At 38.6% G+C, this 27,141-nt stretch overlaps 2 protein-coding genes across 15 annotated transcripts in view; one reads left to right on the top strand and one right to left on the bottom strand.

Moving 5' to 3' along the window:
* thrb (thyroid hormone receptor beta) overlaps positions 1-27,141 on the top strand; it is a 182,960-nt gene that overhangs the window by 56,039 nt on the left and 99,780 nt on the right. The gene's annotated exons all lie outside the window — the stretch shown is intronic.
* LOC306986715 (E3 SUMO-protein ligase ZBED1-like) lies at positions 14,918-17,847 on the bottom strand. Of its 2 annotated transcripts, none has more exons than XM_079590219.1 (7): positions 17,749-17,847; positions 17,008-17,555; positions 16,311-16,455; positions 15,829-16,061; positions 15,620-15,733; positions 15,482-15,550; positions 14,918-15,353 (listed from the first exon to the last, which is right to left on the bottom strand). In XM_079590219.1, the coding sequence occupies exons 1-5, from the start codon at positions 17,844-17,846 to the stop codon at positions 15,729-15,731; spliced, it is 1,029 nt and encodes a 342-aa protein (XP_079446345.1). In that variant the 5' UTR covers position 17,847; the 3' UTR covers positions 14,918-15,353; positions 15,482-15,550; positions 15,620-15,728. The 2 variants fall into 2 exon arrangements, with proteins under 2 accessions (XP_079446345.1, XP_079446346.1); XM_079590220.1 differs by having other exon boundaries at positions 14,918-15,347.

Genomic DNA, 27,141 nt, shown 5'->3' with positions numbered 1-27,141 from the left:
GCCGAGGGCCTCTTTTGTTGCTATAAAACATACAATGTAAGTAGTAGATAAGGTTATGTTACCGGCCTCGGACCCAGGGGAATCTGGGCAGGTACAAAGCCACAGGCTGGATAGCACTGTGAGTTGGAAAGAAGTAGAGATACAGACATTATGTCTTTCTCAAGCACTGGATGTTTATTTCTTTTGAGTCAAATATCTCAATAATACTATGAGATCATAAACCGTAACTTTAGCCATTACATGAACTATATAATATAGAAATGGTCGATAACTAAACTGAAAAGGCGGGCCGTGCATTTCACACCTAGGCCTTCAGTGATGCCCAACCTGAATGAATAACTTTTAATAGTGTAGCAGCGCACGCACATACTCTTTTGTTGTGAAATCCCTTTTTTTATTTTGCACCGGCAGTTATGGGGTTAATGCGGTGAGTTCGGGAAGGCCAGGTAGAGAGAAACGAGCGAGTGAGTTCGGCTTTTGTGTTAGTGTTCAGTGGTTCTTGCGTTCCGAAGTTCAGAAATGGATCCTCCTTCAATGGTTACAATAGTATTAATGTTTGAAAAAAAGAAGTTGTTTCGATCATAAATTTACAAAAAAAATTAGGAAGAAAATCGTATTCACCACGGACAAAAACGGGGGCATTATACTCTCCAAAACTACTGATTATTTTTTACACAAAATCCATCCTAATTTCTTTCCTCAAAAAGACTTAAATTACTTGGTTGCACAGGTTGTCTGTGCGTTTCAGTCCCAACAACCTTTTCTATCGCCATCAAGGATAACTAATGTGCTGAAAGTCGAGTCTGTCCCGTCGTATTTCTGGCATAAGTTTTAATTCGCTTTAGTGCTGAGAGTGTCTGCTCGACAGAAGCAGTAACGTTAAACAGGGAAAACACCGCAAAACATGACGGTGTGTAACGTTACAGCCAACACAAGCTCTCACACAGATTTTTGAACGATATCAATGAGATCAGCGGGAATTTGCCTTCAAAATCAGTCCTGGCATACATTGCAGTCAGTTCTGTTTTTACCCGGGACAGATCGATAGAGTTCCGTGACTCTACGTAAGCTGAATAAGGGATTTTTTTCCAGTAGGAACCTGCTGGTGGTCGAGGAAGAAAAGAAACATTAATTTGTGGGTTGAAAAACTATTACATCTACAGGAATATATTTTAGTTTACACAGTTCACTACAGATGCGGTTAGCTAGCTCTGACTACGCTCTGACCATCCAATCAAAGGGCGTGAAAATGCTTACATTATTGTATGCCTGCTAGATGGCCCCGGTGCAGTCAACTCAAAATCTGATTGGCTGATTAAATCTGACTGATTATCTGATTGGTTAAAGCAACAGTTTCATTGCCATTCATTTTAAGCTCCAGGCGCCCGCACTATCGATTCTGAAGGCCTCGAGGCAGATATATTTAACCCTGGCAACACATGATGGCTGAAATATGATTGGATAAAAACGCTAAAATAAAAATACACTACTGGAAGCAGCGCAACCAAGAGAAAAGCTATGAAATTAAGAGAATGGACTATTGGGAATAATGTAATACTCATTCATAAAAAAATATATATTAAAGTGCAAGTCAGTGATTCTGATAGTGTTTAGGCCAGCAGAGAAGGCCTTGCTTGCCCTGACGGCCCACCACTGCTGAAAACAATAAACAAACCAATATCTAAAGCATTGGTATATATCATAAAATACAAAACCCATTAATAACATAGTGAAATAGATACCAGACTTACTGTATAATAAATCAAATGTACACCAACAAATGACACTATAGATTATATTATATCTTGAAACAATTGCTATAGCACAGGGGTGCCCAATCCTGCTCCTGGCGATCGACTGTCCTGCACAGTTCATCTCCAACCCTAATCAAACACACCTGCCTTTAATTTTCAAGTGATCCTGACGTGCTCTGAAGACCTTAATTGGTTGCTTCAGGTGTGTTTGATTAGGTTTGGAGATGAACTGTGCAGGACAGTCGATCGCCAGGAGCAGGATTGGGCACCCCTGCTATAGCACATTCAAGTATGTAGACATAAGCTACATGGCTATCTTCTATGCTTCTATTACAATACAAAAAAACTTTTCATAGATCAAATACCAAGAATACTACATTAAGATTTAAACTGTTCACGTGACTGTGTGATAATCAATCCCCAACACAACGCATCGGTCTGCCGTTTGCGTGTGTGTCTACAGGCATGCGCACATTAACTGACGGCGGCGTAGCCTCCATAGAACATTGACAGGCTCTGGCTAACAAAATGTATACTGAACAGAGCACTGGCAATACAAACAAAATGATACGAAGTACAGAGAGACTTAATAGACATTACATCTTACACTTTAAACATACCGATGTTCACTCGACAACTGTTTACAGTTCGTACAAAAAGACGAGATAACGGAACCTTCACTGACGGTGACAGGCTAACTTCAACTATCTCGCTTGCTAAAGCTGCTAGCTTGACAACATACATCACCTAGACAACTATACTGGTGATATACTCTTTCGATACCTTTTAACAGAGATTGGAAATGTTTAAAAATATACCTGTGGGTTGGAAAGAAGTGGATATACAGAAATTATGTCTTAAGCGCTGGATGTTTATTTCTGAGCGCTTGAGCTACCGTCTCCACGGTAACCCACTACGGTGAAGCGGTGCAACCGCGCCATCTACCGGCATGAAGTGAAATACATGGGAATGTTATCTTTGGTGTAATAAAAGTAGAAAAAAATAGGAGGTAACTGTTTTTTTCAATTAAACTAATATATGAGGCCATTTTCTCTACCCATTACAGTTACAACTGTTGTCACAGGCCGGCTCATAGCCTGTGGCAAAAATGAGGGGACACGAACAACAGGTATAGGCCAATCAAAAAGGTTCTTTATTGTAAACCAAAAACTATTAACTTTAAACAAAGAAAAAAGGAATGAGGTGTGAGAATGTCATAATGTAAGGTGTATGTAAAGTGCAGAGGTGCGTGAATCTGTGTGTGTGAACATGACTGAGTGGAAACTAAGTAAAACTATAAAGGAACAAACCAAACAGTATCATATCTGGAGGAGCAGAGAGAGAGGGAAGAGTGGTTAGTGAAGCAGTTTAAATACCCTGAGCCCAGGTGGCTCCAATCACTAACAACCTTCCTCTGCCTGCAGGAGGAACTGCCCCTGCAACACAGAGGAGGGACCGTGACACCGCCCTCCTTAAAATGAGGGTCTCACCCTCAGCCCAAAATTTTAATAGAATAGGATATTCCCCAAAAAGAAAAAACAATATACCAGTCCCGGCTCCTATCAGTGTCCCCGTGTCCCCTGACTGACTGTTCGTCCCTCAAACTCGGCAGCCCTGGTACCTGGTACCAGCAGGGGTCAGCAGAGAGAAGATACAAACTAGGTTAAAGGAGCACGGGACAGAGCATCAGCAATAATATTATCCTTACCACTAATGTGTCTAATATTGAGGTTGAATGGTTACAAAATCAAAGCCCAACGCATCAGGCGCTGGTTGGGATTTTGAAGGGACTTCAGAAAAATGAGTGGGTTGTGGTCAGTGAACACAGTTAAAGGGGTCAAACTGGAACCAACATAGACTTTTTGAAGTGCTGTAGAGCCCAAATGAGACCTAAAGCCTCCTTTTCAATTGCAGAATAGTTTTGCTGATACTTATTAAATTTCCAGGAGAAGAAAATGACTGGAAACTCAACATTGTCATAATTTTCCTGGATAAGCACAGCTTCAGCACTGATTTGACTGGCGTCTACCTGCAATTTGAAAGGTTCACCAAAATTTGGTGCTGCCAACACGGGTGCCAAACACAAAAGAGCCTTAACTGCATAAAATGCCTCTTGACATTAGGTGGACCAGATAAATTCAGCCTTTGCCTTCAACAGATTGGTCAGTGGGGACACTACTACCAAAAAGTTTTTTACAGAAAGCACGGTAGTACCCCGCCATTCCCAGGAAGCGCATCAGTTCTTTCTTTGTGGATGGCTGTGGGAACTGCTTCACAGCCTGGACCTTGGCTTCCACGGGACAGACAAAACCCTGACCAACAACCTTGTGTAGGTATGTGACTGTAGCTTTGGCAAACTCACACTTTGCCAAATTGATAGTCAACCTGGCCCACACCAGTCTTTCGAACAGGGTTTGCACTCTCCGGACATGCTCCTCCCAGGAGTCGGAGTAGACGACCACGTCGTCCAAATACACGGCACGCCTATCCCCTTAAAAGATCAAATTTACTAACATACTTTGCTAACCCAACTTGATCAATACAGTCCTCCATCCTAGGAAGAGGGTAATGGTCTGCTTTAGTATGTGAATGACTGATGCCTTATTTTTTTTTAACCCTATTAGTCAATGCTTTTGATAATATCTTAAAATCAGCACAGATCAATGACACCGGACACCAGTTCTTTAGACACCCAAGATCACCCTTTTTTGGGATTAGTGTTAAAATTGCTCTTCGACAACTCAAAGGAAGAGTTCCTTGATCAATACATTCAAGAAAAACATAATATAGATCTTGTCCAATTAAATTCCGGAAAGACTTGGAAAAACTCTGCTGAACGTCCATCCAACCCAGGTGATTTCCCAGAACACATATCCTGAACAGCTTGAGAAAGTTCTCCAAATGATAAAGGACTGTCAAGTCATCATGTTTCTCTTAAGATAGCTTAGATAAATTGTATACAAATTTGTCAGCTACAGCTCCATGACATGTCTCAGAACAGTATAAATCAAAAAAGGAAAGATCATATGCTTGAATTTCCAGTTGATCATTTGTAACTCCACCACATAGCATTTTCAATTGATGAAAGATATTCTGTTCTCTTGACTTTTCAAGTCCAAAAAAGAAAACTGTTGGAACATCCATGTCATTCAGCTGGGTAAACCTGGTCCTTAGAAGGGCTGTTTTCCCAATAATATCTTTTTCAAGAGACTTAATTTTTTCTTTAAGGGCTCTAGTACTATGTGCAGTGTACTGTTGGCAAAAAGTCTTAATTTGAGCTTTACCGAGATCCCACCATGACTCAATGACTGAAAACTGCATCTCTCCTGTCTCCAAGTTTTCCATAAAAAGATTAAAAGAGTGAATAAAGGTGCAATCCAGCAATAATCTATTTTTAATGTGCCAATGTGATTTAGAGAATCTACGAAATGAGACAGAAACCTTAATAGATACATAGTGATAATCTGATAAAAAAAGATTGCGAAACTGAGCTATTAAAGATCCTTCCCCTATTGCCTTTTACAACATAGACACGGTCAAGTCTAGCTCCTGACATATTATTTAAATTGGCTTTTAACCATGTGTACTGTCTAACCCCAGGAAAAGCCTCCCTCCATAAATCTACTAAATTGTGATCATTAAGTAATTTCTTTAAACTGTTAGCAGAAGAAGATCATCATCATGATTTCTATCCAGATCTGGATTAACAGTACAATTACAATCACCACCAAGTGCGAGAATATTTCCCTGAGGACACTGTGACAAAGCATTAGAAAGTATTTTAAAAAACATGATACGTTCTAGACCAACATTTGGAGCATACACATAAAAAAAAGAATAATGTGTATCCCCCAAGGCAATATCAGCTGTCAAAATCCGACCAGGCATGATCTCAACCATATCTGGTTGACTACTAACACATGGGGAAAAAAGGATGGCAACACCTGCACTGAGGTTTGTTCCATGACTTAACAAAATATTGCCTTTCAAATCACCAGTCCACTGTGTCTGATTCTGCTGATCTGAATGTGTTTCCTGTAATAAAATCACAAAATCACATTCTTTAAGTGCAAATAATCAAATAAAGCCGCTCTCTTTTCTATATCTCGACAACCAATGTTTAAAGGTCCCATGACATGGGGTTATTTTATTATTTTAGAATGTTTCCTTGGTTGCCCTTATAATGTTAGTATGTTTTTTAGATCAGAAATAGTCATAATTTAGAAATAAAAGGCATTTTTCCTAGCCTGATTTTAGCCTCTGATTTGAACGCTCTGTTTGAAGGGGCGTGTCTGCTGTGAGATTCAGTGTAATCGGCCACTGCTGTGATTGGCTGACATGCTTGCATATGAAATAGCTATAAGTATTGCATGTGAAACTCGCTCGAATACTTTTATTACAGCTATTATACGTTTTTACTATTACAGCTATCAAGATTAGCGAATCGTCAGAAGTTTTTAAAAGTATTTAGATCTATTCCCATCACATAAAATGTTGCCGTGATGAGCATTGAGCAGATGACAGTTTGTTTTTGATCGCGAGAATGAAGATCTTATCATTGCAACGCAGTTTCTGCACTCTCTCTAATGCTTTCACCAATGCAAACACGATGATGTAAATACAGTAGCTAAGAGCTTCGTTGTGCAGTGTAGCTAACGTGCGTCATTGATTTCATAACGAGTTTGGCAAGTGTCCAGATAAACTCGCGCTGTGTGGAAAGATTGTTCTTTGATCGCTTTCTGTATATAATTTATTCACAATTTAAATATGATTATTTTCGTCCTACTAAAAGAAACGATGTGAAGTTGATATTTTAGTCACTGCTTGACTTACTGATGCATAAACAGTAGTATTGAACGATTTGAGAGAAAGATTACCTGTCTGAACTTGAACAATTACACATCAGAAAGTGTTGCTTGGTAGCTCGATCGATTTATTTTCAGACTTTCATCGAGGCCAGCTCTGTATTGACCCAAGTTGAGGAAACAGTCGTTGGTGAAATGTTTGCCGCAGACATGCAAAACTTTGGGGAGTTGTGTCGGCGCATTTCCAGAGAAAATGAAATTAATCCACTGGTTCTTGGTTGGATGAAGGAACTAAAAAAAGGCTTCGGTGTTTTTTACATTTGTACATCCAATTATTGAGCAATTATTATGCTTCGCTCGCTCAAAAGCCATGATATCTCTCGTGGACAAACTAAAATCGCGCGCACGCGTTCCTACTCCCTAGCTCATTTTCTCATGGACGAGAAATATTCTCTGGGTGGGAAAAGCAGAGAAAGGGGCTCAGGTAACATTTCCTCCTTATGACGTCATAAGGAGGAGATTCAAGATCAGCCCGATTGAGCTTCCATTTTCTCAAAGGCAGAGAAAGATAGCAGAAGCTTGATTTACACTGATTGAAATTTCTAGAAACTTGGGGACCATATACAGGCTAGGGGAACTCATATTAATGTTAAAAAACTTCAGAAAGTGAAAATTTCATGTCATGGGACCTTTAAGGTTGTCATGAGGAAAAAAAAGAAAAAGAAAATTGAGCGAAAAACATCACCCTGTTAATAAAAATGGCTAGTATTTCTTGTAACAAATTTTCTGTCTTTTTTTAACAGCGCTCACAAGCTTCTTGAGTCTATATCGTTTCGGCTGATCAAGCTCATCCAATGAAGCTTTTCTCATAGCCATAACAAAAGAATCAACAAAAAGTTGCAAATCAGAGAAATACTTCTCTCATCTTGGTCTTCGCTGATTGAAAGTGCTATCAAGAAAATCATTTATTTGTTGCACTGTATAATAAGGTGGCTTCATTTGAAGGCTGTATTGTTTTTCTGCAGAACTTCCTTGTGAACTAACATCAGTGAGATAATCTACAATAACAGATTCCTCGCTGTCAGAATCAATGTTTACAGACTGAGTCTCACCTCTCTCGGTGAGCTGGTCCACGTCACTCAGTGACAAGCCATCAGATGCTCGCAAGTCCCGCGACTCTCCGGCATCCGCGGGCTCGTCTGGCTCCCGTGGGCGCTCTGGGTCGCTGTTTTCCACAGCGGCAATCTCAGCCCCACTGCTGACATTATCACACTCACTCAGGGAGGTACTGAGTCTAAAAAACAGCCCTGGACTTTCTCTCAAATAGGCTCATCATCGGGCCATTCGCCCCTAGCCGTGCGCGACAGACACTAGCCAGGATGATACTATGCCAGAATACTGTAGCCTATCAGACAAGGTATTCACAGCAAGTAACATCTCAAAACCAAGGATGATAATTGGGGTTGTGTTTATTAATGAAGCCTCAGCCTTCAAATAAAAACAAAAAATGTACAATGCCATTACATCTGCGGTGAAAATAAAATACAAATAATGAAATGTCACTGGCTACAGGAACCCCAAATTACACAAACTTGTAATTATAAACCATATAGTTACTATAACTTATAACTATTCAAATATAATGTAAGCAAATGAGACAACTGTCTATTTCTGCATATATTCATCTATATTCGCCATTCAAAAAGGGAAACCGACGCTGCAGATACATAAACCATAAACAAAGCAGTGCGTGCTTACCGTTTTGAATATCAATTTTGCTAAACAGTTTCTTTATTCCACTCTGCTTATGTTAATATTTAAATATTCGCCAAGTAACACTAAGGTAAGATGATGAAACATTAGAACAGCCTTCTACCTGTACCGTTTTGACTTATTTGCTCGCTGTTTTGCTATAGGGGATTATCACGCTTCCGGGTTTAATGGGCGGGATTTTTCAACTTTGTGCATGTCCACTTCCGGCGCAGTTCAGCAATGGCTGAAACGAAGGCTAGATGTCACTGCTCTGTTCCACTTTGTCAATCAAACAAACAACGCCAACCTCATTCAAGTTTCCATGGATTCCCGACTGAACTGAGTCTAAGGAAGAAGTGGATTAAAGCTCTCGAAAAAGAAACCGTATCCCTTGTCCACTTTGGAGCGGGCTGTGATGGAGTGTTGTTCAGTTGGTCGATGTACGTCAGAAAAAGTTATTTTGGGTAAATTTACCAGGGATGCAGTCAGGGTGCTATTTGTGAAAAAAACAGAGGGGGGGGATTTTTTGAAACACAGTTTTATTCAAACAAATAAATCATGAGAACATGCACTTCATCACTGCATGTGCAGGAATTGTAAAATCTTTTTTCTTATAGCCTAAACTCATGAAGTAGGCTACGTTAGCCTAATGCAATATTTTTCTCTAATCGCTTATCTTTCCCCACACACGAAACTGTGATCATGCAATAACGTTAACTTTACATCGCGATGCTGAGCTACAATGAAATGATAGAAAATACATTATCTGTGTTTAGTAATTCGCGTGAACTGGACGCGCGAATGAGCCTCGCGTCTACCGCGCCGCGCTAATCAGGACCTCTAGACACGCGTAAACGCGTCTTTACATTGACTTAACATTGAAATCACTTGCGCCAGACACTCAAGAGTGAGTGAGTAATCATTTTAAAATAAAATTGACTAATCAAACCACGGATCCGTGATAAGTTTTGTGATCCGTCTCGCCAGTGTAGTAGCACTATGATCACTTTGAGGGGAGGATAAATAGCATAAATAAAAAAAGGAGAAATATTTTTAACCCGTAATTACAAAACGAAACCGGTTGTTGTATTTTTAAAACGCAAAATTGAACACCAAAATTTTAATTTGAACGGTAGGCTACACCAAATGCTGCGCAAAAAAAATAAATTGACGATTTTTTTTTAATTACTTTTTGCCCCTTAATTAAACATTTTAAATATTCACAAATTAATATGGATTTTGTTGTTGTTGATTTATTTTTCTAAGACAAAATTAGAACCTGGAAATGATATTATTCCCGCAGTGCTGAATGAGAAGAGCCATTATGTCTCTGGAACCACAGCCTACAGAAAGGTGATTTATAGGCTAATGATAATAAATGTGTCTGAAAAAATGATGCATTTTAATTGTTTTTAATAAACTATTGTTTTCTAAATCAGTGTCGGCTAAAAACATATCTCCATCTCCGCTGGTTAAGCAGATGCGCCTTTAGAGAGAAATGTACCTTTCATACGCATTACATAATCAGAATGTATTAGCTTTCGATTCTAATTTGTTTGTTTTAAAGTGGACATTTCGAGCTTTAGCTTACATAGGCTATATTTAGTTTCAGTTCTCGCGCTCCTGTTCACGGAGATCATGAAAGCGCACCTGATTGTTTTATTTTATTTGACAAAAGCACAACGTTTTCTTGATATTGCGAGTTTACACAAATAAAAGTAGTTGCGAATAATGTATTATTATTTTCTGTATGACCAGAAATGATAGAGTAGCCTATTTTAAATTGTTTCACTGTTGATAGGAAAATGCGCCCGCGCGTCCTTGCCATGCAGTGCGCGCTCACACTCCGCTCCACAAACTCTTGGATATGCGTCAAAATCTTGTGTTTATTTGTGATAATCTTAGCCCTGTATTATTATGGTCTAACCCGCGCGGCTACTGACAGTAATGCAGCGCAATATGAAAGACTTCGTCTTAGGTTTAACAATGAAACTAATAATGAACAATATGAAACTAAAACGACATAGCCTAAGCTTAATTTAAAATGGCTTAGGAATATGCTATTTAGAGGTGGATAAACGCAATTTAGAGGTGGATAAACGCAATTTAGAGGTGGATAAACGCTATTTCAGAATTTAGGGAGGTGCGCAAACGGCGTTTACGTGCGTTTAGCCTCCACTACATCCCTGCCACCGGGGATAAAAATAATTAAACAGAGGCAGGGATACATTTAATTGACCAGAAAGGGGTAAATCCCACGGTAAATCGCACCCTGGATGCAGTATAAATAAACTTAAGGTCGTCCATCATGGGTACGCCAGAGTGATGAGTGATTCACCAGAAGTGGCAGTGCACAAAGATCACTGAATGCGGAAGTACTACGTATCAGCGTGATAATCCCCTATTATTCTCGTGCACTGACTATTTACTAAGCTGAACAGCCAATCAGAGTTCCCTATTTCACCAACGGCCCGATTCCGAATCAACATGTTGAATCGGCCACAAAAAAACGACGCCGTTAGATTAGAGCCAGGGAAAACTACGTCGGCTTGGTGTGTCCCGGGGTTTAGACTTTTTTTTTGTTGCGACGGCCCTCGTTTGGACGGCCGTTCTGGACTTTTCCTGAACGCACAGATTGTCAGTCCGTCCCTGCACTCACTAGTGTTCACTTAATACTTTTCTGCATCCAGAGCATGGCTGTTTGCTGCGTGCTCTTATGGATTTTCGTCTTTAGACAAGGAATCCGATACAGCACGCTGATCAGTTTTGTTGCCTACATCCTGGTTAATATTTTCCGAGGTAGAAGCCACTTGCTCCAAAGGTATGTTAGGTTCAGTCTCATTTTGTTCAGTCACCTTATTAGAGGGACATTTTTGTTTTCTGTGACCAAAAATCCCACAAGAGAAACATTTCATTGAATCCGTACTGATAGAAAATGTATAATTTTTACCTGACAAAGTCAATTTCACTGAAACTTATTTTTTAGTCATTCAAAATCATAAAAGTTTGACATCTGAAAGACATCACGTTTTAAATTGGGATTTTTAACACCGAGGGTAATCATTATAATCGGCATCATTATTTTGCCATAGCGGGCTAGTAAACGCTCAAGTGAATCATTAGAAATAAAAGGCGGCACATTGGAAATAGGTACCTTTTTAGAAGGACTTGACAGCGGTAAGACAGGCAGAAAAACATCACCTACGGATAAGCCAACTTCTACTAAATGATGAACCATAGACTTGTCTTTCAAAAACACTACGACAGCTTTATTCATTCTAGATGCTAACAGAATGTTTCATAGCACCTATTTCACTACTAACAGCAGTCAAGCAGTCTTCGACTGTGATCGAGTCATCAGGTATACATTTACAGTCATTCCGGGCTGTTAAGGTAGAAAACCCGTCAGAGTCTGCCAACATTTCCGAAAACACGTCAGAGTCTGCCAACATTTCCACAACCCCTAACAGCTAAACTAAACTAAATTATTAAAGAAATAGGAAAAAGGGGAAAACGGGAAAGAACTCACTCAAACACACCGCCAGTAGTTCAAACACTCACGCGCTCCTCCCAGTCACTCCACACATGTGCTGAGAGAGAGAGAGAGAGAGAGAGAGAGAGAGAGAGAGAGAGAGAGAGAGAGAGATGCATCAATAGACAGTAGAGATGTTTTGGAACTCTTCCACTTGCGTTTTAGTTTTGTGTCTACCCCGGATGCGAGCAACAAAATACAAAAGGACCCATTATAATTGAGCACGTCATGACAAGTAAACATACTGACTGTGTTATATTTCTGAGGTACTGTACTTCTAGCACTGCTTTAACGTGTCCAATGTAGACCGCCTCAAATGTTTGCAGCGTTGTAGACATGGTGTGTGGCAAATATTCTGGTGGTTAAAAATTAGGAAAATAAAAAAAACACAATGAAATGGCGCCAAATAGGCTATTACGGAAAATAATGTAATGTACAGAAATGTGATAGAGACCCGAGCGGTCATAAAGAGAATCACACCAGGCATCCGTTTAAAGGTCATTCCAAAAGAAGTGTCCCCTGCCTCACTTCTGAACACTCTTAAATGCATAATGTTCCCACCTTTAGTTAATTAGAACATACCATTTTCTGTAAAACTAACTCTTGTCTCTATATATTTTAGCAAGTTCCCTCAATGATAGTTAAGACAAAGAATTTAAAAACAATCTATAAATGCAACATACAGGTAAGAGAAAAACAAATATAGTAATTTGCACAACTGATATTTCCTAAATTAGTTAAAATGAGCCTTTCCCACAACCCATGGTGTGCACATTCCTAGAGGTTAGGCCCACTCCTATAACCACAGGAAATGAAACATTTCCTCGAAACAACGGCTGCTCGAACGAGAAAAATGTAGGGTGGGACTTGATTTTGTCCATCGGGAATTTATTGGATTGTTGTCATTTGCTACTGCTAATGTCTTCACTATTACTGAGTGAAGAACCCTTTGCGTGGTGAACACGTCATCAGAAAAGTTGTCGACTTGAACCACATACCGATCGCAGACCGATCGCAGTCTTGTCATTGGTTAATTGTCTGATCATTGTTCACAGGTGTCACTTGTCTTGTAATTAGGCTGTGTATTTAAGCCCTCATGTTTGCCATGTGTCTTTGTCAAGTATTGTTTCTTGTGACCACTGTTGTGTAAGTCGATGTTCACGTTTATGTCCACGGTTTTGTTTCATGCCATGCCTTTGTTTTATGTTTAATCTTGAATCTTGTTTTGTTTAAATAAATACAGCACTTGGGTTCTCTTCTACTTACCTCTATTGGACTTCGTTACAAAAGTGATGTTGTTGCAAGAAGGAGGATAAGTTATTTTGATACAAGGTTATCAAATTTTGATTACAATTTTAAAAAAGGCTTTGTTAACGAGTTATGAGCCAATCGGCTAAAGGGTGAATCACACCAGTTTTTGAAAATCGGACAAACAGACAAATAGAGGTCGACCGATAGTGGATTTTACTGATGTTTAGGTTTCGAAATAAAAATGTATTTTATTATATAAATTAAATGTAACAATTATATTAATACTAATTATAAAAATACCAACAGAGTTGCTTGATGCAAGTATTTATTTAAATTATTTTATGGTTTCTCTGCTGTTTATGTGTCAGAATATATGATCATGTAACATAGGCTATAGGCTTATTTGTAAATAAATAAAAATGTTAGTAAATGGACTTAAACTTCCCAAAACCTGTAGAGTAGTGGTCTGGGTTAAAATATTCAGACATGCAAACTAAAGCATTCACGTGACTGGAAAGAAAGTGAGGCTTCGTTTTTCGTTGATCACGTGTTTCTCTGAAAACAATACGTGCTGGCACAGAGCTTCATGAGAAATTGTGCAGCATACTCTATACGCGCTTTGAAGCTTCAGTGTCAAATGTAACATCATAGGGCACATGCATTAAAAAAAGTATGAATTTACAATAAAAACTGCAATATTCCATTTTAAAAAATAGTTTTGATTTCATGGTGACTTTAAGGCTTGTTCCCCACAAGCAAGCGGCCTAGTGTGACATTTACGTTCATCTGTTTTTTTTATCCTGCATTGTAATGTACACATGTGAGCTGAGACAATAATCATTCCCCTAGAATGCCAACTCCTGTCAGTAATATTAATTTATTAATTGTTAGCAAACTGTTCAGATGGTTCATTTGCCAGCAGCCATATCAGTTGCCAGCAGCCATATCACCCTGTAGCCCAAGACTGGTTTCCCACTGAAGCTAAGCAGGGCTGAGCCTGGTTAGTACTTGGATGGGAGACCTCCTGAGAAAACCAGGTTGCTGCTGGAAGAGGTGTTAGTGCTGTGGTCTGTGTGGGTCCTAATGCCCCAGTGTAGTGACGGGGACACTATACTGACAAAGAGCACCGTCCTTCGGATGAGACGTTAAACCGAGGTCCTGACTCTCTGTGGTGATTAAAAATCCCAGGATGTCTTTCGAAAGAGTAGGGGTGTAACCCCAGCATCCTGGCCAAATTTGCCCAGTGGCCTCTGTCCATCATGGCCTCCTAATCATCCTCCTATATATATACTAATTGGCTTCATCACTGTCTCCTCTCCACCAGTAAGCTGGTGTGTGCTGGGCGTTCTGGCGCAATATGGCTGCCGTCGCATCATCCAAGTGGATGCTGCACATTGGTGGTGGTTGAGGAGTAGGGTTGGGTATCGTTTGAATTTGAACGATTCCGATTCCGATTCCGATTCCTTGTTTCGATTCCGGTTCCTAACGATTCTCGATTCCGATTCTTTTAAGAGGCAGGGTCAAAAAAGTTTAGCTAACCTTGCTAACCAACGGTCTTTCTGAAGGAAATACTCTGACCTTCTCCATCAATTTTAATTCTATGAACTTTACTATGAATTTCTCACAGGGCTGTTTTCAACTACAATATAAATATCAAATCTATGAACTTGAATATAAATATGATAAATTATGAATATATTTTCACAGGGGTACACTTTCCTCAAGAGAGCTTTATTTTTGAAAACACATTTACACATGAGCGTGATGCTGCAGGTACATGTTACCGTGCTCCCACTGATGGGCTAACCTGGTGCAGAATAGCAAATGAACAATAAGAAACTAACAAACTTGTAAAAACCAGTCCAGATTAGCAGCAGGTACAGCATAAAATCAAAAACAGTTATTGTTAAGGAAAATTATCATATCTGCCTTCTCAGGCAGGATGCGTGAACGTTCTGAACAGATAGTATCTCCTGCTGTGGAGAAAACACGTTCGCTGGGTGTAGAAGAAGCTTGAACGCATAAATACGAGAAAGCGAGATTTGACAGCAAAGGATAAGTATTTTGTTGGTTCCACCACCATGCAGCAGGGTCCTCAGACATAAGGACCGGTGGAACTTCCTGGTATATCTGCAGCTCTCTCTCCACTCGTTTCTTGATGGACGTGGAGCTCTGCTGTGACACTATGTTCTGTGCCTCTTCCTCAGCGAACAACTCCTCCAGTGGAGTCTTCCTGGGCAGTTTGCAGGGAGGCTGTTGCTAAAAAACAAAACAAAAGGTTCATCATGAGTATTATTTATCACTAAAAAAAGGGAAAACCTCCATTAAAAGCATGATCATTATTTAAATTGAAAACCTATATAATATCAGCTATATCGTACACTTACACTCTCCTGCTCATCCTCATTCTCAGACTGCATGGTGTCCCCATCAGCTCCACCGTCTTCCTCTGTTGACTACAAAGAACTTAATTAGCATTTAGATCTTAGCTTTTAATAGCTTAAAAGGACAGTTGTGCATTTCACCTGTTCAATCAGATTTCTCTGGATCTGGTCCCAGATGGTGTCATCATCCAATTTGTGTTTAAAGCGTGGATCCAACGCAGTGGCCACTTGGAGAAAGTTCCTGATCTCATCATTCTGCAAAACACATGTTCTTTAAATGTTTCAACAAGCCACAGGATATTTCTATTCTAGAACAATTTCTTTCCAGGTGCCATGCCTCAGTCACTTACCTGGTAGCGCTTGGATAGATTTGCCCAAACCTGTTTTTTTAAGGTTTGACACAAAGACGGTGTCTCCCTCTTTTACAGCCAAGTGTGCCTCAAGCTTTTTGAGGATGGGCAGAATCTGTCCGCATGTGGGACTCTTTTCGGAGGACACGCAGAGTGTTGAGGTGTAGAACACCTTCATCAAGTTGAGGAAGTCTTCAGCTTTCCTAAAATCCTCCTCAGTTAGCCGAGCAAGTCTGTAAAATACCGGTAATTAAGAACACATAGATATAGAGATGAGATATGAGATAGATATATTCTCTTTTTTTCTTAACAAAACACCGAACATATGCATTCCCTACATTAGCACATTCACTCTCTAATACTGTTCTTTGAATTCATATGTTGTGTGTACTGGTATTTTTTGTCTAAACTCGTCTTACAAGTTTAGACAAAAAATACCAGTACACACAAAATAAGAATTATGTCTGTCTATCTATCTCTACCTGTCCCTATCCATATTTTTTCTCAGCCGTTGATCCAAGCTGGCTGCTTGAATTGCAGGGTACTGCTCTGTGAATCTCTCCAGCATTAGATACAGAGAGTTCCATCGTGTTCTCACATCAAGTATGAGTGAGTGTCGGGGCAGCTCTGACAAAAACAAGAACATCAATTTTAAATCATATAACAGATACTTTTCATCCTAGGAGACAAACAATACTTTTGTAAAATTGGATTCTGCAAAGCTGATAAATAATAATAAGATAAATCAAACATATAAAGTAGGGATGCATAATGACGATTAATCGCAATTAATCGTTTGCAGAAAAAAAGTTTTTGTTTACATCATATATGTGTGTGTACTGTGTAAAATAATTATGCATTTATAAATACACACACATGCATGTATATATTTTAAAAATATTCACGTTTATATCCATTTTATGCATTTAAATATAATTTATATTATATATAATTATAAATACTTAATATATAAATAGATTTTTTCTTAAAATGTATACATGCATGTTTGTATATTTATATATACATAATTATTATACACAGTACACAAACATATATGATGTAAACAAAAACTTTTATTCTGCAAACGATTAATTGCGATTAATCATTATGCATCCCTAATATAAAGTCATTACGTGTCAATGCACAACAGTTAAATAAAGTGAACTTTGTGTGTCTTACGTAGAAGTTGTTGCTTCTCTGCGAGAACCACCTTGGCCATTGAGCACCTCTTCATCCACACAACAATGGTTCGGACCTTGGCCACCCACTGACTCACTGAATTTAGGGAGTATAGACTTTGTGCTGCTAAATTAAGTGTGTGGGCGAAACAGCACAGTTTCACAAATCGCATGTGCTTAATAGCCACATCCATGTTGGCAGCATTATCTACAGTGACTGCTACAATTTTATCAGATATGCCAAACTCTGACAAAACATCATTAATTTCCTCTGCAACAACACAACCGGTCTGTGCTTTGTACACAGCCTTTGTTTTTAGCACTTTTTGCTGCATTTTGCCCTCTGCTATGTAGTGTGCTGTGATGGTGAGGTAGTGGTCCTGTGTGATGCTACTCCAGCCATCACATGTGAGTGCAACAGCGCTGACTTCACTGAGCTCTGTAATAACATTAGCCTTCTCAACCTTGTACCACGATGGGATTAATGTGTTTGACAGGTAATCCCTGGAAGGTGGTGTGTATTTGGGGTTTAGAGTTTTCACCATGTCCCTGCAAACATAAACAAACATGTAATATTGCTGTTACTGTTTAGGGGAGAGTTTCCCAAAACGATAGTTGCTAACTAAGTTAGCAATTTTGTTGGTTGCAATGCTATTTCCCATTGCCTAGCAATTATGCTTTTGGGAAACGCACCGTAGTTCAGTATTAATTAGCTTAGCTCGATCGTTATTGCTTAACTAACCTAAATGTTGGTGATTCCACCTCTGAAAAGGGATGCAGCCTTTTCACGATGTGTGCAGTGACCTTTCTGTGGCACTCTTCTTTTTGTTGCACCGTCATCTTCCCCCTTGCCGCTATGGTGAACGGAGTAGGCTCAGCACATCGTGGAGTCATGGCTAACGTTTGCGATCTCAGGTCGTAAATTGTCTATGAAAAAATATGTGGGCTAATTTGTTAGCTGCCTCAATGTTGGCGCAAGGCATATTATTTATTGTATATGTATTGTTTTACTTACCGGATTCGGACTGCGGTGCCAGGCTGGGGGTTAGAGCCAGAGGAAGAGGCCGCGGAGGACGGTCGGCGCAGCGCGTCAAAGACGGGGCACACATTTATTTGTACTCCATGGAATCGGAGGTGCTTTATCATGTTCGACGTGCACCCTCCGATGCACGAAACATTCTTGTCACAAATATTACATTTAGCCGAGATTGCGTTATTTTTTGAAAAGTGAAGCCACACTTTGGACCGCCGACGCACGCTACTCATGTTTGACTCGCGCGGTTATGCCAACACTTCCGGTGGACGCTTCTTCTTCGTTGGTGTTCAGCGGTTTCTTCTTCCGGTCGGCGGACTGTGAATATCGAAACTAGGAATCGAAATTTTAACTTTTGAACGATTCCGAGAAAATCGAAAAGTTAGTCCCGGTTCCAATCGATACTCGATACTCGATACCCACCCCTATTGAGGAGATTCCCCCTCTTCTATGTAAAGCGCTTTGAGTGTTCAGAAAAGCGCTATATAAATGTAATGAATTATTATTATTATTATTATTTCTCTTTATTTAGACTGGATTCCTTGGATTCCTCTAAATGACAACAGGTAAAACTTTACCATCAGAATCCATTTCATGCAGAAGCTTCAGACCTAAATTTGAGAGAAACAGCATTTGTACTCCTGCAGTTCTCAACCTGTCCTCCAACTGTAGCAAATGAATCTTCCAGATGTAATTGCTATGATTTTGTACTTTGAGATCATGGGCTGCAAGCAAGAGAGCTGCTTCTTTCTGAAACTCTCAGAACCTTTTGGTTATTTTGCAAAAATGTACATAATAGTCTGCACTGTATTGCCATTTTGTTCTCAGCTGACAACCAACGGCAAAAATTAAACTGGTCTGACACTAGAATGCAATCATTGTAAAGAGTGTTTTGGTGCTTTATTCTTTTACTTTTACAAACACTTTACATTGTTTTACACGTCGGTCAGACAGTCTCTTCCTGTCAGGGTTGGTGATTTTGATTGGCCAGAATAAGCTGCCTATTTGTTTGGAACCCTAAAAACAAATAATAGGCCACAATTGACCCTTTGCAGGGAGCATGATTGACAGGTGATCTGATCACATTACCTTTCAGGAGTAACTGATTTTATCATTATACTGGACAACAAAACAAAAAACAGATTAAATGTAATTTAAATACATTTATATTTATATATGATTATATATGATCAATCAAATGTTAACACAACAATGAATATTAATAAATTAAATGGTGGCAATAAAAGAAGTCAATATTAAAAATAAATAAATAAATAAAAAACATTAGATGGTTTATCTACCCCCCTTGTTAGGAGAATTGAATGCAACCGTGCAGCGCTGGTTCTGGAAGTATTTTTTCCATACATTTTCCCATAGGGATTTTAAAAAAGTCGTTGTTAACGAGTTATGAGCCAATCAGCTAAATGGTGAATCACTCCAGTTTTTGAAAATCGGACAAACAGACAAATAGAGGTCGACCGATAGTGGATTTTACAGATGTTTAGGTTTGACCGTACATGCCGATGACCGATTATTCAACCGATATTTTTTTCAAATGGATACTGTGATTAAAAACAAACATAACACTCCAACTAAAACAGTGCTGAACTGAAATGTGCTAAATGAAATAAATATATAAATATAAATATATTCAAATGAGAAGTTCTACAGAACAAACTCTACAGAAAATAATTTAAACATTAAAATATTACAGGTCAAATGTGTGTTTCTTTAGCTATAACCTAGAAATGTAAATTTCATAGGTAACATTTTGCAAGTCCCATTATATGTATTGCCAAGCCATGTATTGGCTAGCTTTCATGAATTATATGCAATATACGTTTTTACTGCATGTAATAATATTTGAGCAATACAAGTGTACCTTGATCATTCATCATTTATATGTTAGTTCATAGTACATTAACTAATAACAGATCAAATTAAAATGAAAACTCTTTAAAATGCATTAGTAAATGTTGAAATTAAGGTGCGGTTACATTGGGCAAAAAGGTCTGTTGTCTATTGTCAGTAGTGTAGCAATACATAACGCACAACTCACACAAACACCTAAACATGAACAACAGTTTGGAACAACATGAGGGAGAGTAATTAACAGAATGTTAATTTTGGGGCAAACTATTCCTAAAAGTGTTTATGTCAGCTTTTTCTAAGCTGATCTAAATAAATAGTGTAAAAAAAGGCATAGAGGGTAGAGAGAGGCAAAGTAGATACAAAGCTCAAGCAAACATGCTGCATGAGCCAAAAATGTGTGTCAGTGTGCTGGACGGCCTTCAAGCACTGAAGAACAGAGAAAGACAGAGGACAGAGAAGAGCAGAAAAAAAAGAAAGATGGATGAATGAGGAAAGAGAGCGGCATCATGTTGTTAAAGAAATTACTGTAAAAGCAATTAAGAAAATACATCACACAGACACACACAAGGATAATTTTAACAAGTCTACAGTAAAAAATTTTTTAATTTTTTATTAATCTGAATTTAAATGTTTACATATATTTAAAACATGTAGTTTTAGCAACAGAAGTAAGAGATGCTATTAAAACATCTCTGTGTTAACACACTCATTCTCATGAGTCACAAGACAAGGATGGAGCATGAAACTAGCCTGGGATGGGCAGGTTTTTGTCACAGGTGCCACATTGGACTTTAAATAGTACATTGGCCAAAAAGTATACAGTAATTCCCTTATAAATACAATGTTCTGCCTCGATTGATTATTGTATCCTTTAAGCTCAGAAATAGTTGTATACCCATTACATGATGCGCAATTTTCGGAAGTGTGTCTGTGACTGATGGAATCATCCAGCCATTACCTGAATGTTTGCTCTACAAAGAGCTTTTAGAAAAACTTAAAAAAGAGAGGATTGTGTCTTCTTTTTTAACTTATCTACTTTATTTTCATCATAGTAGACTAATCAAAGTAAAATGTATGATTATCATAGCTTTTCCTTTTAAAAGTGTATACATATATTAATACAGACAGAAAACAGACTGCACAATAAAATAGATTGCACAATCAAAAACTGATTGATTTTTGATTCTCACACATAGCTGACAAAAAAAACAAGAAGGACATTGCACGGCAGATTTTAAGGTGGTAATTTAAAGTAGAGCCAGTAGTGGATATCTGTGTTTGGATTTGTTAGGCTACTTTATCATTGATGGTTGGCTGGCAGATGTTAGTAGCTTCAGCAGCAAGCTTTGAGTGTGAGATGGGACACCAGAGAGTAACGAAGTACAAATCGAATTTGAAAAAACACATAGAGGTAAATGCATATTTTTGTTATTCAAAAGCTATTTGTTCTTTGTTTCAGTAACTTCATTAAAGGGGTAGTTGAGTATGATTTCACTTTTCTAACTTTAGTTAGTGTGAAATGTTGCTGTTTGATCATAAACAACATCTGCAAAGTTACAACGCTCAAAGTTCAAAGCAAAGGAAGATATTTGCTTTTAAAGAAAAGGACTACAACAAAAAGCTGGTAGGGACTTCGTCACATTCCTCCCGGGTTAGTCAAGTCAAGTCAAGTCACCTTTATTTATATAGCGCTTTTTACAATACAGATTGTATCAAAGCAGCTTCACAGTGATAACATGAAAATAATACAAAAAAAAAAATATTTCATCATCGTCCACCTTAAAGCTAGAGTAGGTAATGTTGGAGAGCTATCCAGATTTGAAAGTGGCACCTCTTCTAAGCTCCGCCCCCTCCTGTCAGTGCTCCGTCCAAAGCTACGCGCCCTGAACAGGATAATAATTCTGAACAGGATTATCAACCCTAGCTTTAAGGCAGATCTATAATGTTGAATATTAAATGTCCCCAACTAAGCAAGCCAGAAGGCAAGGCAACAGCGGCAAGGAACCAAAACTCCATCAGGTGACAGAATGGAGAAAAAAACCTTGGGAGAACCCAGGCTCAGTCGGGGGCCAGTTCTCCTCTGGCCAACGAGCGAACAGTGGATGATTATGATTCAGGAGCATTACAGGTCAGAAGTCAGAATGAATAGGAGTATTTGTCCAGTTCCGGTTGGTTGAAGTCGGAGTGGAGAGGAGGAGAGACTGGTTGACACTTCAAGTCAGCAGCGTCGTCGTGTCCTGGCGCTGGTCCTTCATCAGATCTGGATACGGCCTGGTTCCGGTGGACAGCGGTAAACCTCGGGATAGACAGAGAGACTAATATTAGCGTATGTTAGTGACATCACCAACCCTAAAATGTACATAAACCCCACCCCCGGGAACACGCAGTCCATGTTGAGAAGAGGAATAGTTGTTGTATAAGAGTACATTTGTGAGTCAGCTCAAACTTTAGCATCCATCTTTTCACATGCAATAGAAAGTCACTCTGTGTGCATCTCACAACAGTTCCTATACGAGCGATTTATAGATTACCATGACAGAATATCCTAATTGAAGATAATTAACTCCACATCAGCAACATAAATTCATCAACTAACCATTCAGAGACGTCCTGTTGCTTCTACATGTTGTCACTTCTTCTTGAGTCTCTCCATCTTTGTCTGACTCCGTTTTAACATTAAAGGCAGAACAGTTTCTGTCATTTTAGTGTCTGCGTGAGGTAATCACAGCTGCTAACACACACACAAGCTCTTGAAACCCCACCCTCTGCAGCAGCTCATTGCACAAAACGGTGCGTTTTTGCAAACCCTCAAAAAGTGACAACTTTAACATGCTATATAAAAATATCTGTGGGGTATTTTGTTTTAAAACTTCACACACACACTCTCTGGGGACATCAGAGATTTATTTTACATCTTGTGAAAAGGGCATTTTACCACCCCTTTAATGTCTGTTTAGTAATTCATATTGTATCCTTTATTTTCTTTCCAGAAGCCATATTTGAGCACACACACATACATGAATATTCCTTTAAATGTTAAGGGGAAGATTAAAAAGTGAATTCTCACAGAATCACAATTTATATCTTGCTACTCAGTCAGAATCTTATTGAAGGGATACTTCAGGATTTAGCATTAAGCTTTGTATCAGTAGAAAACCTGTAGTATTTTCGAATTACCATGCTTTCCGCCCTCATATCCCCCTGAGACGAGAGATTTATGTATTTTTTGTCTGAAAAAAATCCTCAGATGAAGCAAAAATTGTCATTTTGCGTCATCCAAGGATTTTTTGGCCAGAGGCTAAAAACTACAGCCAGTAGTAGTAGCTAGTTACGCATGTTTTCAACCCGCCCATAGAGGGTGGGATCTTATTCACAGAATGTACAAATAGTGTCAGCCATCATTTATTTGGAAGCTAAGCTAACAGGCTCTTGTTCTGTGGAGAAAATTCACGCTCCTCCCTGAGGGATACGAGACCTCACAGGTGCCGCTCATCAGTAATCACGCCACCGGCCTCACGCCATTCTCCCGTGGCCCTAGCCTCGTCCTGTTCGCCACAGTAAACATGATGAATGGCAACTGTAGAACGCAAAAGCCGAATCCTGGACATTTTGGGAGATATCAAAATCCCAGGCAGACTAATCCCGGAGAATCACTAGTAGCTTAGCCTTGTTGTTTAACTGCGCTCTTAACGGTAGGCGTGGCTTGGGAGTGGCCTCGTAGGGCAACGAAGCAAGTGCATTCTGGGAGTTGTTGTCTTTCATCCCCATAAGCCAAAAATAAATGTTCTGGCTTTTCTCAGTCTAGAAGGCTCCAAATTCAAAAATAATTTCACATTTCTACTACATAAATGACCCATTTTAAATACACATTCATCTTTCCAGAGGTGAAGTATCCCTTTAACCTGGAGTCCCAGTCTCTGTCACAATAATCATAGATGTGATGTTTTAGGCCTATTGGCAGACATCCATTTAAAATGAAGGCAATGGCATATACCAAAAAATTTTTCCATTTCCACTTAAGTTTCTCAGCTTGCACTCTAGTAACATTTGTGTGGTCCAGGTAGCATTGCATAAAAAAATGGTTGTCATTCCCAAGGCTACTTTTACTTTTATACTTTAAGTAAATTTCCAAGCCTGTACTTTGTTACTTTTACTTGAGTAAGGAAGTTAAATCAGTACTTCTACTTTTACCAGAGTATTTTTTAATACAAGTAGGCTATTTGTGTTTCTACTTGAGTACAGGAAGTGAGTCCTTTTGCCATCTCTGGTAAACACGTAGTAGTTGTACTAAACATTTAGTTGAGCAGAGTATTCTGGAAATTGAGACATTCCTTCATACTTATTTGGCATTTAAAAGAAAACATGCTTATGGTTGCTAGATTGGACAAATTGATTATGACATTGAGTGGAATATTTCAGAATTGTACAAGTTCAATGCTCTGATTGGGTGGTTTGGATCTTGTGGAATCCGGCAACACTTGTGGAGGCTCATTAGGTCATATTGCAATATAATAGAGCTATTGAAAAGAGGTAGAAAAAACATTTTCAGGATAAAGGATCTATGGGCTGGATTAAACCACATGAACGGCCGAATCCGGCCAGCTGGCTGCAGTTTATCCATGTCTAATGGGCTTATGGGCCATATTATCACCGCATTATTCGCATTGTTTTGTATTGCCACCAAATTATATATATATATATATATATATATATATATATATATATATATATATATATATATATATATATATATATATATATATATATATATATATATATAAACATACCATTGAAGTGTCATAAAAGTTGTCCATATTAGGGCTGCATGATTGAGGATTTTTTTTTTATTGTGAATTTTAAAATGCATATTAATTTTGTTTTATTATTAAATAAAATATTAAAATACTAAATTACAAAATAAATATTACTATTGTAATATTTCATTAAAAAATAATTAAGAAAAATATTACAATAATAATTTTATTTCATAATACAACTGAAAAAAAGTACTAATATTTATGGCTGTCTTAATTTCTTCATTTTCAAATGTTAAACCATTAAACTTATTTTGATCAAAAACCACAGGGAGGCCTAAAAGATTATTTTGTTTATAAACGCTTCTTATTACAAGAATGAAATGTTGGTTGGTTCGTGTTTGCATTCCCAAATGCATGTAAAAGCAAGAGGCAGAGATATGGTTCATTTGGAGTAGAACACAGTGCCACGTTTCACTCTGAAACACATATTTCATTAAATCACAGCCTTTTGCAATTTTATAATCTCACCAAGCTGGGCCGGGTCGTGTGGCACTAGCCCCTCCTGATAATTGATGTTCCTGATAACTGATGGGCCCCCCAGTGTGCCCCCACCCTTCTACTTGCCTGTCACTCACAAATTCAAATCACATCTTTCGACATTCGTTTGAATAATTAACGTTTCCCTGATGCTTCTCAACAAAGAATAGTGAGCTAATGCACTCCAAGAAAAAAAGAAATAACATGGAAGGTGTAAAGTTTGGGAATGTTTGGTTCAGGAAATGTGCTACCAGGGCTGCGTTTCCCAAAAGCATCGTAAGCCTAAGTTGATCATAGAGACCATTGGTGGCAATTGTTCTACGATCAACTTAAGCTTACGATGCTTTTGGGAAACCCTGCCCTGGATGGTGTGTCCATTAAAACACAGGGTCCAGTACTCAGTCCATACTCATTTATTGTAACAGATCGTGGAATGGGAATCAGATAGTTGTATGGTTTCTATAAACAACAAACAGAATCTTAAATACAATTCACACCATATAACTTCAACTAATACATCATTAATCACATAATCCAATCCTAAACAATTCAACATCAAAAATAGTAAGAACATTGAAACATAAGATTCATAATCAACATTATGAAACAAATCAGAAGGGCACAAACTTAAATTGTCAGGAACACATCAACTCTACAACGGTTATCATTAGGAGAGAAAGAAAGGACAGTCTGCTTCTATTGCATGTGGCACACACCAAACAATAGTAATTTATCAATCATTAAGTGCACCTGAGGAGACTTAGCTCCTCCCATGACTGGCTACGTCATGTGATCCATAGGAATTGTCCACAGAAGGTTATTTATTATACAATGTTTCATCAGTTTGCAAGTTGTCAAAGCACTATATTTTGGTATATTGTCTTTCAGTATGAGGATAGACTACGTTTGCTGTTAACTCCTTGACCTAGATAATGCTAAACATTAGAAAGCAGTGTGGCTGAATGTACACTCTAAAAAATGCTGGGTTGTTTCAACCCAATTTTGGGTAAAATATGGACAAACCCCAAACGTTGGGTTAAAATTGGCATAACATTATGACGACTGATAGGTGAAGTGAATAACACTGGCTACGTTTACATGAAACCAGCTCTTGTTTAGGATTCTCATCCACAGGGTTTGGGCGTGGGGAGGGGCATTTTTACTGCGTCGTAAATATATGCAGCACAGCATAATGGTTCCTCATTTACTCCAAAGTATGATCAGAAATGGATCAATATTAGGTCTGGTGTTTAAAACAAATAAAGAACGAATGTAGGAGAGTGGTTATTATGTGCAAACAGCTTAAAACTCTCTATATTCATGCAGTGTGCGCATGTCAAAAAATGATATTCCGATTTGAATCTTGTGACATCATAACGTGCTCATCAACCCGATCACATTTTTTGTGTTCATGTAAACACTACGTTCAGATGCATCAATTGGAATGATTTCAGTCTGATTGAAACAAGAGTTGTGAATGTAAACATAACAACTGATATCTCTTCATCACGTCACCTGTCAGTGGGTGGGGTATATTAGCCAGCAAGTGAACATTTTGTCCTCAAAGTTGATGTGTTAGAAGCAGAAAAAATGGGCAAGCATAAGGATTTGAGCGAGTTTGACAAGGGACAAATTGTGATGGCTAGACCACGGAGTCAACACATCTCCAAAACTGCAGCTCTTGTGGGGTGTTTAAGGCTCATTGATGCACTTGGGTCCGATCCAACAGATGAGCTACTGTAGCTCAAATTGCTCAAGAAGTTAAAGGGATGGTCCGGTGTAATTTCAACCTAGGGTCCTTTTCACCATGAACTCGAGCCAAACACCCTACCAGAAGCTTTTTTTCCCTTGGTCAAATATTTTTTTCTAAAGTGTTGACAATTTAGTGTTAACTAATAATTGTTGCAAACTGGTACTGCCAAAAAAATATTAGTGC

The sequence above is a fragment of the Phoxinus phoxinus genome (assembly GCF_949152265.1).
Source record: "Phoxinus phoxinus genome assembly, chromosome: 19".
NCBI lineage: Eukaryota > Metazoa > Chordata > Actinopteri > Cypriniformes > Leuciscidae > Phoxinus > Phoxinus phoxinus.
Note: the sequence above shows the minus strand (reverse complement) of the source record. Positions and strands in the feature narration are given on the sequence as shown.